This window comes from Micropterus dolomieu, linkage group LG04 (assembly GCF_021292245.1).
Source record: "Micropterus dolomieu isolate WLL.071019.BEF.003 ecotype Adirondacks linkage group LG04, ASM2129224v1, whole genome shotgun sequence".
NCBI classification, from domain to species: domain Eukaryota; kingdom Metazoa; phylum Chordata; class Actinopteri; order Centrarchiformes; family Centrarchidae; genus Micropterus; species Micropterus dolomieu.
The window spans coordinates 24,318,502-24,336,108 of NC_060153.1; the positions used below are offsets into that span (position 1 = coordinate 24,318,502).

Below are 17,607 nucleotides of genomic sequence, written 5' to 3' on the forward strand. Positions count from 1 at the left end.
GACTTGACTTTGTAAAACACATTGTGTAAGCAGCAGTTTAAGCAGGCGTGACAGATTGTATATGATTGTACACAGCAAACATATTGGTTTTATCAAATGCTACTATGATACTGTATCTTCCAAGCTTTTTTACTGCCCTCCTTACATGACCTAATTAATGGAATGTTTCCTTGCAGCCGAGTTGCAAATATCTAATTCAGCTGCGAGCTGAAGGCAACGACCACATAGAGAGGGCCTTACCACAACACAGAGCTATAGAGGTAAGAAGCAAACTTATTAAAGGCTTCCTTTGGTCCACAGGGCTTTTTTGGTTAGCAAAACAGTTATTACAGTTATTTTAAAGTTTGTTTAAAGTTTAAAAATGAATATTAAATTCACAAATAGTGGTCGGGGCCTTACCTCAGCTGCAGAGGTGGTACTAGGCCTTTATTTGAAGCAGGCTTATATTAGAGACAGGGCTTTATTTCTAATCCCCCATGTTTGAGGAGTATAGTAGTGAAGCATATTTTAGAATAAAGCCGCCTCCTTGTCTGATCTGCTCCCTTAATTTCCTAACAAGGCTTTTATTGTGAAACATTTGTAGGGCCATGTTGGCAATTTACTACAAAAATACAGCTTGGCTGTAACAGTGACTGAAATGGGAAAACTTAAGATGATTTATCAAGAATAAGTGCTGGAAATAACTTGATTATATTGTTGACTTTATTAAAATAAAGTGATGGAAATGTATATTATGCTTTGTTGGCATGCACATTATGTAACATTGTAAGTTTATCCATCTTTTTCTTTACCTGGCCTGTATTTGCTGGCCTAATTTATTTGTTCGTGGCGACGCCGCCCCCTAGCTGTTATTTGAGACCCAGCTTTATTTGAGAAAATGATATATAAATGAATTTGTCAGTTTTCTAAGATAGAGTTAGATGAATCATTGGAATAATGCTGTCTGGATCACCAGGTGCACATTTTAGACAGAGAAGATGGATAGTTTGAAAGAGGTGTCAGGGAAGCCATTTACACCAGGGTCGAGAAGCCGTCGTTGAACAGAGGAGGGGGTCTACGCCACCACTTATCCCCCACTTACAATGCTGTCCTTTCATCACTTCCCAGGAATCTGAACAAGCATTTCCACTTGGCCTCAGGTGAAGATACCAACGCTGGTCGTTCACGGCCTTGGCCATGGGTGGTTCTAACGACCACACCAGGAGCACTAACAAACCAGCGCTATCGATGATCCTAGCTAATAATCCCACAGAGGTTAAATAGCTGAGTTTCCCTACCAGTCAGTCAGAACTGAAGAAGTCTCTTGGATGAGGGACGAAATGTCTTCTAGTTTTTTCTTCTGCAAAGTCTAGTTGCCCTTGACCCTTCGTTGGATGGCTGATTAGGAAAGTGTCGACTGAAGTAATAAATCAGCTGAGAAGTAGGGTCATTTTACCATTATGTCTAATGGAACCGGACTTCTTTTTGCAACCAGAAGAGTCGTCCCCTGCTGGCCGTTCAATAGAATGCAGGTTTAAGGGACTTCCGCGTTGGATTCACGTCTCAGACCGGAAGCTTCCCACTTGGATGCACCGAATGTTCGGCCACCGAAATTAATCGGCTGATAATAGCAAAAAAGCCCTTTCGGTGTTCGGCCTAATACGTCAAAAGGGCGAACAAATTTTACAGAACAATTACATTGACGTGACTGCAGTGTGGAAGCATTTTAAAGTGTCTGAGAAAGATGCAAAAATCACCGTTTGCAGACACTGTTCTGCTGAATTGTCCAGAGTCGAGGAGTGGTAAGCTCACCTTGCTTTAAAACAAAGCGAGGGGCTGCATTGGTGGGCGCGTGTTTAAGGTACTGGTGAGACATGAAATATGATACAGGAAGTGCAGTTGGAGTAACAGACAAAACGCTGCACAATGGATTTGAATACTTACAGACAGGATTTTTTTCAACTTTATCTATCTAGCTATTTTATCTTTCGTCACAGGTAAACAGTAGAAATATTATTTTCATGTTACAAAAGAACTGGTAATGTGTGCTTGTATGTGATTGGCCAACACAGCACTGTGACACCCCTTGAAAACATTTATCAGACCCTCTGGGGCCACAAAAGTCTTTATACATCACATCTGTGCAAATGAAATATGAATGCATGTTCTACAAGGTAAACTTTAGAAGACACATTGGTTCACAACTTTATTTAAAAGTACTAAACTGTTTTTATTATTATTATTTTATTTGTAGCTGTTCTGGAGCTTTCAGTCATATCACTTAACCTTCATCAGGAGATGAATTTTGCCTTCTTGCAACGACATGTTAAAGTTTACATTTTGTGAGCACTTCTCATCTTCTCACCCATGTTTTCTTAAAAGCATTCTTAATAATGACAACTGGGCATCGCCATCTGGTGATGAATCATGCCAGACCTCAGCTAAAATGCCATTCTTGAGCTTCCGGTCCAAACTGTAACAAATGTTCAATGTCATAGTGTTTTGTTTTAAGGTTCTTTATGCATGGCACTAAAAACCAGATAGAAGGGTATGGAAAAATGATTAAAATAACGGTGGGAACCCTGTGATTCTGACTTATCAGCAGACTTATCACATGGTTCCTTTCTATACACTGAACAAAAGCAACGATAATCCCATTGCAAGTTTAAACCTCTCATAATTTTAGCTTGCCTGAAAAGTGCAGGCTCCCTAATCTCTCTGGAAAGGCAAGGAAATGCCTTAATTCCACTTAATTCTGTTATCACACCGTGTGACCCGTACAAAGCTTTATCCACAGTTCACATTTGCTGTTTTCTCCAAAGTTGTATCTGTACATTAAGCCCTGTGTTCTCCCTCAGGTTGGCAGTAGTGACATTGAAGGGGTCAACATCATCGCCTTCAGGCAAATCAATCAGTTTGACCTCAGTGGAAACGTCCACACATCCCCTGAACACCTCCCAACACTATCAGTAGGACTGCTTGGCCTATATTATCCCTGCATTTTGGTCCTTTTTGTTGATTTTGCATATGTTTCATAAGTTTTACTCCTCTTTTCCCCCTCCTTTCTTTGTGCAGGTGAAGCTGTACAAGAGTGACAATCTGGACAACCCAATCAACAGCGTGTCTCTGGGACAGTCCCTCTTCTTCCACTTCCCTCCTCTGGATAGAGATGGAGAGGTATCTGCTTGTAATTCTGCTCTTATGTCTCAAAGGATGTTGCAAAGTCCAAACTAGTGAAAAAGATTTGATCAAGTCAAAAACAAAAAACAGAATTCCTATTCTATATTCTTCATTGTTTATAAATGTCTTTAATGCTGACTCCTGACTCGCTGGTATATTTTACTAAATTTATAGACAGCTTCAGACTTAACCGTGACTAAGGACATGCTGTTGTTGGATCTAAAGTCGCCTTTCTCTTTCTTCTCCAGAGCTATGTATTGATGCTGTACTCCACGCTGTCCCGCTCCCAGTATGACTTCACTCTGCCACAGGTCACCTTCACCTCCAGCGGCTACCACAAGCACGTCACACTCACCTTCAACCCCACTGTAAGACATGCATCCTTTTTTTTATAACCTGCAAAATATTTAATGATTTCTGTGCAAGAATATGATTTCTTTTTGCCAAGGACTACAGGATTCCTGATAGTGAGGCATACTGTGCAGCTTGAGGGAGTTTTTGTATCAAAACAGTATTGATTGGACAGTTTCTCTTGGAGTGGTCTCATCTCAGGGTGTGTGTTTTGTGTGTGCTTTCCCACAGCGTAAAGTGCCTGACCAGGATGTTGCCCAGGGCTCCTACATCGCTCTGCCTCTCACCCTGCTGCTCCTGTTAGCAGCGTACAACCATGAGAAGGTACATAACGGCACCCACCTGCTCCAGACATGGGGTTCAGAGAGCGTTTCTTGCATGACTCTTGCACTTCGGAATCTATTTAGTCGGAATAAACCTCACTGGAATTTGGCCTTATCATGGCCAAGCCTAAAATTTGGAATGACATCAAGAAGAATGTCCCGGTTTTACAAGCAGTGCTTATGCATGTATTCATTCTTGTTAATCAGATTATTATTATTATTATTTCAAGTAAGAATCTGTTAATCCAAAAAGCATTTGTTTAATACCGTTTGCGGACCTGTTTTGCAGGTTATTCCCCTCCTGTTACAGGTGGTAAATCGTATCCAGGGAGTGAGGAGCATGGCCCAAGTCAGTGGGGACAACGCTGCTCTGGATGAAGCCAAGCGTCAGGCCAAAAGACAGAAGGCCAGGCGCACATAAGGACATAGCCAGGGCTCAGCTCCGACCACATCTCTGTACACTACATAGTACACTTGCACCCATGGTTACAGCCTCAGAGAGCTCTAGTAGCTTATTTGTTAGCTAGTTCTGCCGGTTCACTAGATAAACCACTCAAGGTTTGGAGTGGTTGTGGCTTATTGTGGGTTCTAGTGAACTATTTAGCTCGCTAAGATGTGATTCGGCCCAAAGCGAAGCCCAACATAAACCACTCGACACGCATTACCACCACCTCATCAGCCATTTGGATTCACTGGACTGAGAGCTGACATTTTAGTTTTCTTCAGGGTTTTTTTTCTCAGAACACTCATTGTCAAAAGAAAATTGTTAATATTTGTGATAGAACATGATCCATTTTTATACCTTTTGTAATTTATCTAGGTCAACTAAAATATTTTTCTTGTGTTTTGAAAGAACTTGAATGCTTTAGATGTCAGTCGTAACATAGTTTAGGACCATCAGGCACTGTAGATAATCATGTATCTCACCTAACAGCATTGGGATCAATTCAGACGATGCATGCAGGGGATTTCTTCAAAGTGTGGCTCGAATCATAACTACCAGTATTACCCTAAGGACATTTAAATATAACAGTTTATATTGAATTAAATGTGCTCAAATAGGGGTCAGTAAGACTTTGGTCTTGGGAAACGATCATCAGAAATATTCTTAAAGCTTGTGGTGCAAACCTGTTGTGCTAAAATGGTTTTTACCAGTGAGGTGAATATCTGAGTGCAGATTCGAAGCAGAAAACTGTTTTCATGTAATCTTGTTGACACTCTGAACTACAAATCTTTTCTAAATATCCACAACATTTGTAACAGGATGATCAACAACCACATTATTTGAAATTGTCTTTTTTTTTTTTTTTTTTCCTAAACATTTCACAATCAACTCAACTTTATTTGAGCCCATAGATTTGGCATTAAGCCGAATCAGCCCCAAACTGAGTTGACTCTGATAATGCCATCACAAACAGTGGGTTCTGTAACTGCTAACTATGCTTGAAAGACAGCCAAAGACGTTGACAAGCTAATAAGTGCTTTATACCGCTGTCAGTCATGTTCTCTCCCTTAAATGTAAAACACCTATGAGCTGCTGTAAAGCACTCCACTCCTGATGGCATTTTATAAGCTGTTAAGTGTGATGCAAGATTGACTTGATGTAAGTTACTCCAGTAGCTGAAGAAAGCTGTGGTTGGTGAGATGCTGGAAATTTGGGTTAGAAAACTGTTTGAGAAGTTTGTTTTTTGGGGGGGGGGGGTCTATAGGGAATAACTGATATTTGAATAATTTATTAACGTGTCTAATCAGATGTGAATGATTACCTAGTTTGTGTGCTGGGATATTTCTTTCAGAAGTGGGGTTGTTTTTCTTGAATGATATTCTGGCAGATGAATTGTGTGGAAAGCTATTTTAAAGGGCAACATTATGTTTAAGAAGACACAAACAGAAATGAAAATCTACAAAAGGGTCTGTCGTGATATGGTCGTGAAGTTAAAGATAAGGTGGGATTGTAATTTCATTAGCTCATTGACTTTTATACTGAGCCGTGTAATGCACTGAAAACTATGGAACCCAATTATTTTTCTGTATTTAATTCATCTGCTCTCAGTTGTGGCTGACTTTTACTCAAAGATGAAAAGGCCATTGACTATTTACTGATTGAAAGATATTCCAATTAGTCCACATTTAGAGGGAGTTGATGGGTTGGGTTGGATTGGGGGAGGGAGGGTTCATTTGTCATTTGGTCAGAATTGGTTAAAAAATTTTGTTGAGATAATAAAGTTTGACTGGAAGGAAATTAACTTGACTGTTTTGTGATTTTGCCTCTAGGGGGCAGTGTAACTTTAGGTAGGAATATTCTCAAAGAAGGCAAGAATTGTAGATCTCATCCATAAAGTGTTAAAGTACATTACTCATATACTATAGCCGTTATTTATTTATTTATTTATTTTTAAGTAGACTACCTGTAGAAAATTAATAAATATCAGACTCCTTTATCTATTGTTTCTTCTCTTTTTCCAAGCAGAATATTATGTTTTAAGGTACATGGGGGTTTTGCAAGCAGATGTTTGACTAAGAGAGGTTAAAAGGCTCTAATAATATATCTATATATAAAAGACGACCAGTAATTTTCAGCCCAAATCTTAGTGTTGGAAAGGAAGTATGAACCACTAATTCCCTCTGCACTCTGTCCTGAAAGCTTTCCTGTCTGCCTCTCTTTGCAGTCCACTAGATAATGAAAAATGTGTCAGACCCCCGACAGCAAAGATCTTAATGAACAACAGTAGACCCAACTCCTAGGGAGGCCAGGAGGGAAGAGTACTTCCAAAAATCTTCCTACCACTTTGTTAGGTCAATAATGCTATAAGATGCCATTGCTCAAAGACAAAGGATATACCGCATCAAATGAATACCAGAGCTTACCAACAAAAATAACTTCTGTGACTGAACAATAGCTAGTCTGTGCAGTTTAAAAAAAAAAATTCAATTTCCTGACTGACTTCCATTGTCAGTTAATAATAGCCTTGACACATAATTCATCAACAGTATGACCACAGGAAATTACATCGCAGCTTGACACAAATCTGGTGTTAGGATGCAAAAACCTTAGCCACACTCATTTGTTTGTGCTAGCTGGAATGTAGTTGGGTGGTGTCATGAGATGTGTGTTGGGTCGGAGCTCAGAAGGCAGTGTTTGACACAGTATTGTACAAACAGTTGGTTCCTGAAGTTGGAATTAGGCAGAGACATTTGCTGGGTGTCTTTGAATGTTTTTATAAAACATGCAACTGGCCTTTTCACAACATACATTTTGACATGTCTTAGCGCACAAGTTGGTTTTGGTTCATTCCACTTAGGTGTATCGCCTCCAGGGTCCTGGTAATGTGCATACTAGCATGGGACACTTGAATGGGATGGAACTTAGTTAAGGCTAGTAATTGCACTTGTCTTTCCTGCTATGACGCATCAAAATGTCTGCTGTGAAAAGGGTTGATGTTTGACTACAAGGGGCAGAAACACTCCTCACACTTACAGAAACATCCCTGATACACAACCAACCGGTGAGGGCAAGTTTATGCTAGCTCCAGAAACCAAAACAATTGCACTGAACAAAATTTGTTGTGTTTTTGCCCCCATTCATCATGAGCTGAACTCAAAAATATCAAAGACTTTCTCTATGTACACAAAAGGCCTATTCCTCTCAAATATTGTGGCATTGTGCTGTGTGATGGAACTGCACATATTCGAGTGGCCTTTTATTGTGGCCAGCCTAAGGCACACCTATGCAATACCCATGCTGTCTGATCAGCATTTTATCATCAGATATGCCACACCTGTGAGATGGACAGATTATCTCGGCAAAGGAGAAGTGCTCAATAACACAGATTGTGACAGATTTGTGAACAATATTTGAGAGAAATAGGCCTTTTGTGTACATAGAGACGTCAAGAACGTCGCAGTTTGATGTAAAACTGTTGAGGTATAAGACCGTGAAAATACATAATTACAAAATCCACAAACCCAAAAGTCACGTATGTGACGTCATAGCTTTTTCTCTCAATGACTGAAGCCAATGTTACTGAATCTAACATCAAAGAACTTACATGAGAGGATGATGTGATAAAAGAGTCGTTGGATTAAACATTTCAGGTGAGATATATTTCTGCGTGGAACATAGCTAAGTTATCTAGCTAGCAGCAACCAAACAATCAACATAGCATTACAGTGCTAACATGTTGCGAGACAAGAGATGTAGCTCATTTAATGGTTTTCACACAAAACGACATGTAACTTTACTGATTTACGACAAACTGCAACTTTGTTGACGGACAAAATTATCTTTTAAATTGACAAACATCATATGTGTAATTCAGGACACAGTTCAAACAGGATCAAAAAATAAGTTTTCCCTCGCCATTGACTACGTACATATTTTTTTCCAAAATAAGGTCCCATGGGCCAGAAGTGGAAGCGAGTGACTTAGGCTCTCTCTCAGTGGGGTTGGTGATATGAGCCACCTCTTTAAAGCAGGCTACATGAACACTTTTGAGTGAATGCTAATGTCAAAACAGTTGTTCAAGCATGGTTAAAGTTGCTCAAGACCATGCAAACTATAAAAGAAGGAATTCAAGGGTCATTACGTCACTGTGTAGCACGTAAAGTGTGAAAACAGTAGCTTTTCCCCACCGAAGTTGAGGGATTTTACTAATATTCAGTAAGGCTAACATTAGTCAGTTCTCTCAAATAAAATAATATTTCATGATGACAATAGCTAATGTGAAATACAGTAGTTAAACAATAAGAAGCTGATATCATATTCACATTCAGTTAGTCAGCCTATGCAAACTGTATAATACAATTTTTTGGGAAATTATACTCTATCCTTTGATCAGTCTCCATATACAGAGCTAATGTGCAATGTTGTTGTGCATGTTTGTGTGTATGCACTTGTGAACGAGAGCGTACACGTGAAAGATAAATGTGTGTCTTTCAGAAAGTAGGCTATACTGCTCCAAATTCAGGAGTGGCGTCAGTGGTAAGAGGAAGGCAATGGAATCAAAAATATCACTGAATACACACTATGTCAAATTAAATATAATAGTAATACATTATAAAACAAAAACATAACAAAAACAATGAAATGCAATTTTTAATGATTCACTTATCTGAGTGCTGTAGGTCAGTAATATTTATTGTTAAAATTACTTTAATGAGGGAACCACAAGAAGATTTCTATCTTTTAATCCGTACATCAGTCTTTCTGTGATTCTCTGTTCATTATTGTCATTTTTGTTCTTTCCAGTTTGAACTTTAAAAAGTGGAACTGGTCCTTTTTTGCCCATCATTATTTCAAATCTCTCTCCTCAGCATTGTTAGGGTTGGCTTTATTCCCTTTGTCCGACACATTTGAGACAGTGCTTGTAGCATAATGCACAGCCTTTTGACTGTAGCTGAGACACTGCACTTGACTCATCTGCTGGCATTTTGTCTAGAGATGCAGCCAGTGAGTGTGAGCCATTCGGCTCAGCTTTTGTCTGAAGCAACTTGAAGAATATAAAGAAGCAACTACAACACACACCAGTGTCAGCAATTTGGTCGGATAACCTTGTCACTCAAGTTCATAACACACAGAAGCATGTTGTAATAGTTTTCCATTTTTCTCTTTCTCTTATTTGAGAAAACTGCCATTTTCCCCACAGGGATAATTATGATTAAACATGCAAACAGCTGTTTCATGACATGTATCACTTACTGTCATTACCGGCACTTTCAAAGCACTATCTGTGTGCCTTACAGCCTCTGAGTAGCTCCCACATTGTACTTCAGGGATCCTTTAAGGCTTATAAAAAGTCCACATCAAAATGAGGATTAGTGGAAGCTTTTTAAACCTGACAATAGGTAGTATTTGTTCTCATGAGAAGCTATCTACCGTGATAACGTTTTATTGACCTTTTGAATCAACGTGTGTCGTCTTGCTGCAAAGTGAATTTATTTGGAGTTTCTTAAATGCAAATGATTGGAAAGTCTTTTCCAAAATCCATACAGCATCATGACGTCTGCTGCATTTGCATCAATGTGTCACCTAACATAACCCCTATCCATTCATGTCCCCCCCACACTGCAGTGGCTTCATGCCCAAGCTGAGTCACCCCTACCAGTCATAATGCATTGGCCGGGACACAAGTCATTGTAGGGCAGAGGGGGGAGGAGGCAGAGAGGGGCACAGTACACCGTCTGTGGCACATTAATACCAGACATTTGATGAAAAGGCCAGGGAGGGGGAGAGGAATTGAATATTCATAGGGGATGATGACAAGATGGGCAGCGGTGAGGGTGATGTGTAATAGTATCTACTGGCTGCTTTTTGTGGGAGCTGAAGTCTGTGTGCGTGGAGACATGACCCAGACGGACTCTAAGTGCCAGTTTCTATCAGAACAAGAGGTGGTTCATGTCGCCCTTTTATGAAACCTAATGCCTACTTACTGTATGCCAGATTTGATGATAGCTGAGGTGGCTACATCCCGACCAATGTAATCAGAGAGACTATGAGTGCACAGAAGGCATTAAAAGTCTCACATCATTCATGCATGTTATGCCTCGGAATAAGAATATTATTGTACCAGCCTTTATACATGTTTTTATTAAATATTCATCTTTTAATTATTAAATCACCATGGTCACTGTGCACATTCAAGTAAAAGTGCTCAGTGCTTAGAACCAACACATACAACAATAACAACAACAACTTTGGTGAACTTTGACATGCAAAATTTGTACTTTTGATAAATTGCAAACAGTCAGACAGGCAGAGCTGACCTTTGAAGAAATGGAAAGCCAGAGAGCCCAAAATGAAGGAAGGTATCATATTAGCTTCATTGCACATTGATTTTATATAACCCTGCTCTGCCAAAGGAGTGGATGGAACAAACAGGTTCCCTCGAATTAACTGCACAAACATAAAGCTGCAATTATCAATATTTTTATATCAACAACGGATCTGATTTACTTGTATGTGAAAGGTATTAATCTGAACCCACAGGGAGCTAGCACCATGCCTAACAAGTTTGCCTCTTTCAGGTGGGCCTAGGAGCTTTTTAATGTTTCAGCAGCTCCTCTAAATCAATTATAAAATCAATAATCAATTTGCTTCACACTTTCCTGTTTGGACACATTTAACAAGTCTCAGGTTCAAAGACCAACATCAAACATTTTTGATTATACGTAGATGTAATACATAAATAGGGCAAAAATAGATTTTTTTATCAAAGCAGTCCTGTAAGGTGTGCAGGTCACTGTGACACTTTTGATCCATTATGTTAAACAATGTGGATTAAATGTCAAATTTTAAAGAGGTCAGCTTAATTAGAGATGATCTATTCACATCTGTCTTTTTTCTTGTTGATTCTGCTACACTTTGAAGAGTTATTGATTCCATTTTTATCCAGACACATGAGCGGTGACGTCTTAAACACATCTACTTTGTGTGAGCCTCAGTGCCTCTAACAGTTTATGGTGAGCCACCTGCGAACACTGTCTTCTAATCCTCTGCCTGTCACAAATCTCTCCTTGAACACATGTGTGACACCGACCACCCTCACTGGCTGTCCTCAACATGGCGTCTGTTCCCCTTCCCTCTGTTCTGCACAGGGTCAACAAGGTGAACCCTCCTCCCTCTAGCCCTTTCAGATGTCCAGTTTTACTGTGCCTCGCCTGCAATGCTCAAATCCCTTGCAGATCAAATGAGCGCCCAAGGTCTCCGTAGCTGCCGCGCCATTGGCTGAAAGAGATTTTTGTTTTGCAGGCACAGTGATAAAAGCACTGACATAATGGTAATAAAAAGGCTGACAGGCTCTGGGAAGGTCTGACTCTTGTTCTCACTCTCTCTTACTCCATCCATCTTGTTTTGTCTCATATCTCCTCTCCCTTCCCTCATCGCTCTCCTCAGCTCTTGGTTCCGATACACTAGTGCCATAGTCTATACTGTCATCTGTACGGTCAACGGAGCCTGACGAAAGGGGAGGAGGAGTGAGACAGAGGGGGCAGAGAGAGACAGAGGGATGTCTGGTGTGTGTGTATATACGGGGGAGAAGTTGATCAGACTGGAGTTGTAGAAGTCCTTGAGCAAAGTCACGTTGTGGAGGAGGACAAAAGACTTGGGCATGGCCGCTGACAGCCTGGAGGACCAAAAGGCTTCCATATAAGACCTTTCCTTAGTACATCAGTGAGATGAGCTTTGAATGTTAAATATTTAACATCAGCTTGCAGAGCTACCAGTATCGATTAATGCCTGGCCAGTCATTAAAGCTGCCCTTCCAGGCCAGGTGTGGGCCTGACTTAATTCAAACACAGCATAGTGATGGGCAAATTACCAGTTTTTGTGTGAAATGTGTGGTTTTAATGTGTGACCTGCCTGGGTTATCTATGTTCTACACAGCCAGCGAATGTGAAAAACATTATTCTAATGAGGTTTTTATTAGCTAGCTTCATGCCACAGTTACAGGCACACATTAAACACACAAACAAGCCAGTCTGAAAGCCAGTAATTCATGCATCCGTCAGCACCGTCTGATCAAAACTAGCTATAGAATGTATAGCTGCAGCATCAGGCTTTGGAAAATGTCATGTTTCAAGATGATTGAGGATAATGAAACAAGGAGGGAAACCAGAATTAAAGTTTCATCGTCTCCTCGTCTCACCCTTCACACTTTGCTGAGCAGGGGAGGATACTGATGATGCTGCCAGATATGACACACATGTTTTGATTAGGTGGATATACCTTTTTCTGATTAATTGGATTAATTAACTGGGTGAATAGTCAGCCTAGTGATAGCATAAGAGGGTTTTGTGTGCAAATTTAATTTGATAGGTGTGCAGTGCATACAATTAGGAGAGCTGTGTAGATGTGGGTGTGCAGCAGGGAGGCTGTTAGAGGCATTGGATGAGAGAAAAAAAAGACGTAGATAGTGTGTGTGTGTGTGTGTGTGTGTGTGTGAGGAGATAGACAGAGTGAAATCCTCACTGACCTCCACTGTTGGTTAGCCTCAGGATGAAGAGATGACACAGTGGGAATGGGTAAGCTAGTGTGGGCGGTCTCTGGTGCAAGAGGGAAGACACATGCATGTAACTCTGTCAGAATTTAAATGTGCTGTGTGCAGATTTTACCATGAAAAAATCATTAGCACATTAATTTGGAGACATTAATGTATTTGGTTGTATCTTCAAGCTACTATGCTGCATTGTTAAATAATTCCCTGCTGTGCTGAAATCTCTATAAACAGAAATAAGAAATTGTGCATCCAGTGGGAACAGAGCTAAATCTTATAGAGTTGTTTGTAATTGTAGATTGTGGAAAACAATGGAAATGCCCTTCAAAAGAAGTACAATAAATAGAGATTATTTAGAAATGAACAGCAAGATTTATTGAGAAAGAAAGAATTTGGCAATTAGACTCAACCAACATGAAGATATTAAGTGTTACCGCATGACAAGATCCCCGTGGGAACTAGAGGATCTGGACCAATCTGAAGATCATGGTAGTGATTGGGAGGTGGTGGTTTGTGCAAGAGTAGGTCCCAAAAACAGAATGACAGGATCTTGATATTTAGATACCAGTCACCACCAACCAGCACAGACGGAAAAAATATTTACCAGATATGATGGCATGATAAGAATGTGTGAATGAGGGAAACTCTGACAGAGAGGTAAAGCAGAAGTGACGCAGGAGTAGGATGTTAGATGAGAAGGTCAATGCTATCCTAGTGTCTGAAAATTGAAGCCAGAGCGTTCATGTGATTAGCGCAGCTTAGCATAAAATCACAAAGTGTCCTTTTTACATTTATGTTTGTGTACTGATCAAACAAACGAGATACATGATTATTTGAAAAATGTACACGTGCAGGTATTCAGATTTTACATTTGAACAGTGTAATGGCTATGTGATGTTTCCCAAACTTGGCCACTATCTTTAAGCTCCATATTTGGTCTCCACCAAGTGAAATATCTCTGTCTTTAGCGAATTCTCCATTGCGTTCAACAATTACTCACTAACATTACCGTTTGGTACCAGCTAAACAATGAGCTGAAAAACTCGATATAGAACTCCATAGTGCTGAGGGGAACTAGAGTCGGGTAATAATTCTCTTCTAATTAGTGTGAATGCTGATTCAGCAGATACAGTTACACACAGGTGATGTTGATTAAACATCAAAGCAGTTTACCTCTCTGTTCTGATTGGTGGATTGATGTTGCCATTTCTGGCAGTTGATAGCTCTGTCCTTTTTAACTGTTAATCAATCAAAACCTTGAGCTGTTTGAGGTTTAATTCAGAATTCAAATCCACCTATGTCTTACACACATATATAGAAACACAAGTCCGTCTGTCTCACTCTCCCTGTCTTTCTGTCTCCTCTTCAACAAACTCCATTTCTAATCCTGCATCCAATTAGCTACAGAAAGCACTTAAATATCAAAATGTTCTGCTTTTTAAAGACATGTTATGATGGTATGATTTAGCAATTTCAACATTTTATACTATACTACTAAGTTTTTTTTCAAAAGTATTTTTGTAATGGGAGAAATCTTCAAATCATTAATCCACAATTCAACTCCACCTCTGTCTTACACACACATGTAGAAACACAAGTGCAGACACACGTAGACCTGCACATTAATAAACTAACACACACATGGGTGTTCAACTATCCCCGTGGGGACATCTCATTGACGTGAGTTCCCACGGAGATATAAGAACATGAATCACACACACACACACACACACACACACTCAGAGGTTTGCCATCTTTGTGGGTACTTACAAACACCACCATTTCTATCATAGGTAATATGTATTTCAGCAATAAAGCCAGAAAAACAGATGAAAAAAAAAATGTAGCGAAGTTTGAAGGAGCTACCAGCTGCTGCTTCTACAAGCGCTGCTGGTTGCCATAACGCTTCTATTGGTTTATACTGCTATTCCACCTTTTCTACCTTTTATGCTTTTTAAAAATGTTTTTCAAGAACTTATTATTTTTTTTATTTTTTTTTTATTTAAACCTTTATTTAACCAGGAAAATCCCATTGAGATTACTAATCTCTTTTTCAAGGGAGTCCTGGCCAAGACAGCGGCACAGATCACAACAATTACAATAGAAGTGAATGCCGCTTTGACAGTATTACAGCTATGCTTCAAGCTTTTATAGTAATGTATTTCAGCTTTAAGCATCATTAGGAATGCAGATAAGCTTCCAGGTGGTTAAGCAGTGCAGCACATGTGGTCATATTCTTTTATCTGTGCATGAAGTCTGTGCATTTCAATGAAGTCTATGGTTTCCAAAAAATGAACACAATCATCGGAGCATGTCAAGCTATCTGCCATTGAAATCATGTTTACGCAGGATTTAGTTCGAGCCAAACACAAGAGCAAGTGATTTCACTGATTAGTTCCTCCCCTCAGACTGAAGGTGTGGCGCTAATCAGGGAAATCAAACGTTCAAGTGTTTGCTACAGACACATGGCTCTCAGCAGCACACAGTTTGTTCTACCTCCAACCTATCTTCATCTCACTTTTGATCTTGGTACTTATTGTCTATCTGTCCCCTCCATCAGTTTAGCTCTTTCTCACACATTCCCGTCCCCCAAGTGCTGTCATGTCATCCTCACATCTGTCTGCCTGCTACTGTCCCTTGCTTCCCCTCATTCCTCTTGCCATCCCTCACGCAGAGGTGCACTCCTTGTCTTCTTATGTGAATAATACATGACTTTTGAGGATTCGTATGCGAAGAGACCATAATAATAACTGGCCTGGGCTGTTTTTCTGTCTGCTCACCTCCTGGGACCCTCGCGCTCACAACCAGATGCTGAGAGGAATACTAAGTGACCTCCTACAATACACACATAGTAACACTGTTACAGGCAGGTCACCCAAGTATATGCAGAAGCCCATATGCAAACCTTTGTGGATGCTCTGTGTGTGCACAAGGGTGAGACCAGAATGTGAATAAAATAAACTTCATGATCCGCCGCGTGGTTATGACATAGCTTTATCTTTCTCAGGATAATGGGCCGTCACAACTTGTAGTCGTGTCTGGATAATTTATTGTGCAAATCCTGAAACCTTCTTTGCATTGGAAACATATGCTCACAACAAAACAACCCATAATGGAACACCGGCTTCTGCATCCTTTACTGAAATGACAATTACAAATTCACAACTTGCTTCCCTTCAACAGAAGCCTTTTTGAAAACACAACATCATAACAGGGACAAATGAGAGTAAGTCTCCTCCTAATTGATAACCTCATTACCTATGTCTATGTGTCTACCAAGCAATTGACATCCCCCTGCTGTGTAGCACCCAGGTCACTGGGTCACCACTGGGACTCACATATGAGAGCAGCCAGCATTGTTAGAAGCTGGCCAGGCCTCTGTGTGCTACACTAGCTGTCTGCTGTCAAAAGGCTCCATCGGATAGACACACACCCAACGGAGCACCGCCTGCCACCAGCTGCTCTTTGATGATACAAACAGAGAAAGGGACACACAGGAACGTTGGATGGAGGGATCTGGCAATGAAGGTGTCAGGTGTCTGAGATTGTTATCACCAAAGCTGACAATGTCTCTGTACTTCCACTTTGTGAGATGTCTGGGTGCGCTTCAGGAGAAGTGTTTGAAGAAAAGACTCAATAAATCATACAACTTTACGTCCCATATGTCTCTGTGGGTAGTCTCCTGATGTTGTTTAATAACATCTGACCTGGTGCTTATGTGTGTTCAGCTTCTGAGCTTTGTTAGTATTTTAGTGAAGTTAAAATTTGTTTTCATGACGGCTTAATGGGCTCTGTGTGAGACTGCCAAATAACAAACGTAATATCAGATTTTGTAGGTTCAGCTGTACTAGCTGTAGCTGTACTAGTACAGCTATACACCTTGTGACTCCAGGGTGGTTTATCCACAGTCAATCACAATGAATAATTAGTTTTCACTTCATTTACTTATGTCAGTAATTAACTAAAAACTTTGTGTTGAACCTACATTAATTTTTTGCCACTTGGGGTCAGTGCAAGAAGCTGCACAACTCTGACATACCTTATAAAGTTTATTTTAGATTACATTAGGTTAACCACTCCAGGAGCTTTGAGAAGCCTAGGATTTAAATGAAACGTCTCCTCAAACGAGGATATAGCCCCCAGTCTCGGTTGAGCATCCCCAAAAGTGCTCAGGATGAGCAAGAGTTTGTACATGGCAAAACTTACATCGCTTAACTCCTTCCAAGACAAGGGAACATCTGCTGGATCCATCTTGTGGTCACGTCCTTCTGTCATGCAAAATGGCTGAGTGCAGAAGCTGAGAACTGAGGTGTGGACCCAAATGCAGACTGTAGGCGAGGTAGTTGCAGTTCGAAGAAGGATTTATTAACACAAAACTAAACAGGCGTACGCTGGGGGCTCAGCGGCAAATGTTCAAACAAATAATAAACTAGACTACAAATCTCAAAACCATGACAATATCTAATATACACATATACATATATAAACAGCACAAAACCAAATCCTAACACTTGCACCCTGGGATAGATGTAGTTGTCATGGTCAGGTCATCCATGAAGGCCCTGAGAGGCTATCGGACGCCAGAGTTGGTAAGAGGTCCTCTACACTCACCCTCAGCCCACTTCACCAGCATATTTATGCTAGAGCAAAAACGATAACTGAAGTGGTACATCAGGTGATGATGACCCTATTCGACCTTGTGCCACTCCGAAAATATTGGTAAAAGTACAAATTTCAAATTGGTAACATCATGTTCTTTTCAAGTATTTTTTTCATTGATGAAT

General features: G+C 40.2%; 1 protein-coding gene across 1 annotated transcript in view; it reads left to right on the forward strand.

The window, feature by feature from the left end:
* The window catches only part of nomo (nodal modulator), a 30,281-nt gene extending 24,206 nt beyond the window's left edge, over window positions 1-6,075 (forward strand). Inside the window, exons 42-47 of the mRNA XM_046046771.1 lie at window positions 177-260; window positions 2,838-2,948; window positions 3,055-3,156; window positions 3,408-3,527; window positions 3,742-3,834; window positions 4,123-6,075. Coding sequence (XP_045902727.1) covers window positions 177-260; window positions 2,838-2,948; window positions 3,055-3,156; window positions 3,408-3,527; window positions 3,742-3,834; window positions 4,123-4,254 — 642 coding nt within the window. The 3' untranslated portion in view covers window positions 4,255-6,075. The remainder of the gene's footprint in view (window positions 1-176; window positions 261-2,837; window positions 2,949-3,054; window positions 3,157-3,407; window positions 3,528-3,741; window positions 3,835-4,122) is intronic.
* The last annotated feature ends 11,532 nt before the right edge of the window (window positions 6,076-17,607 follow it).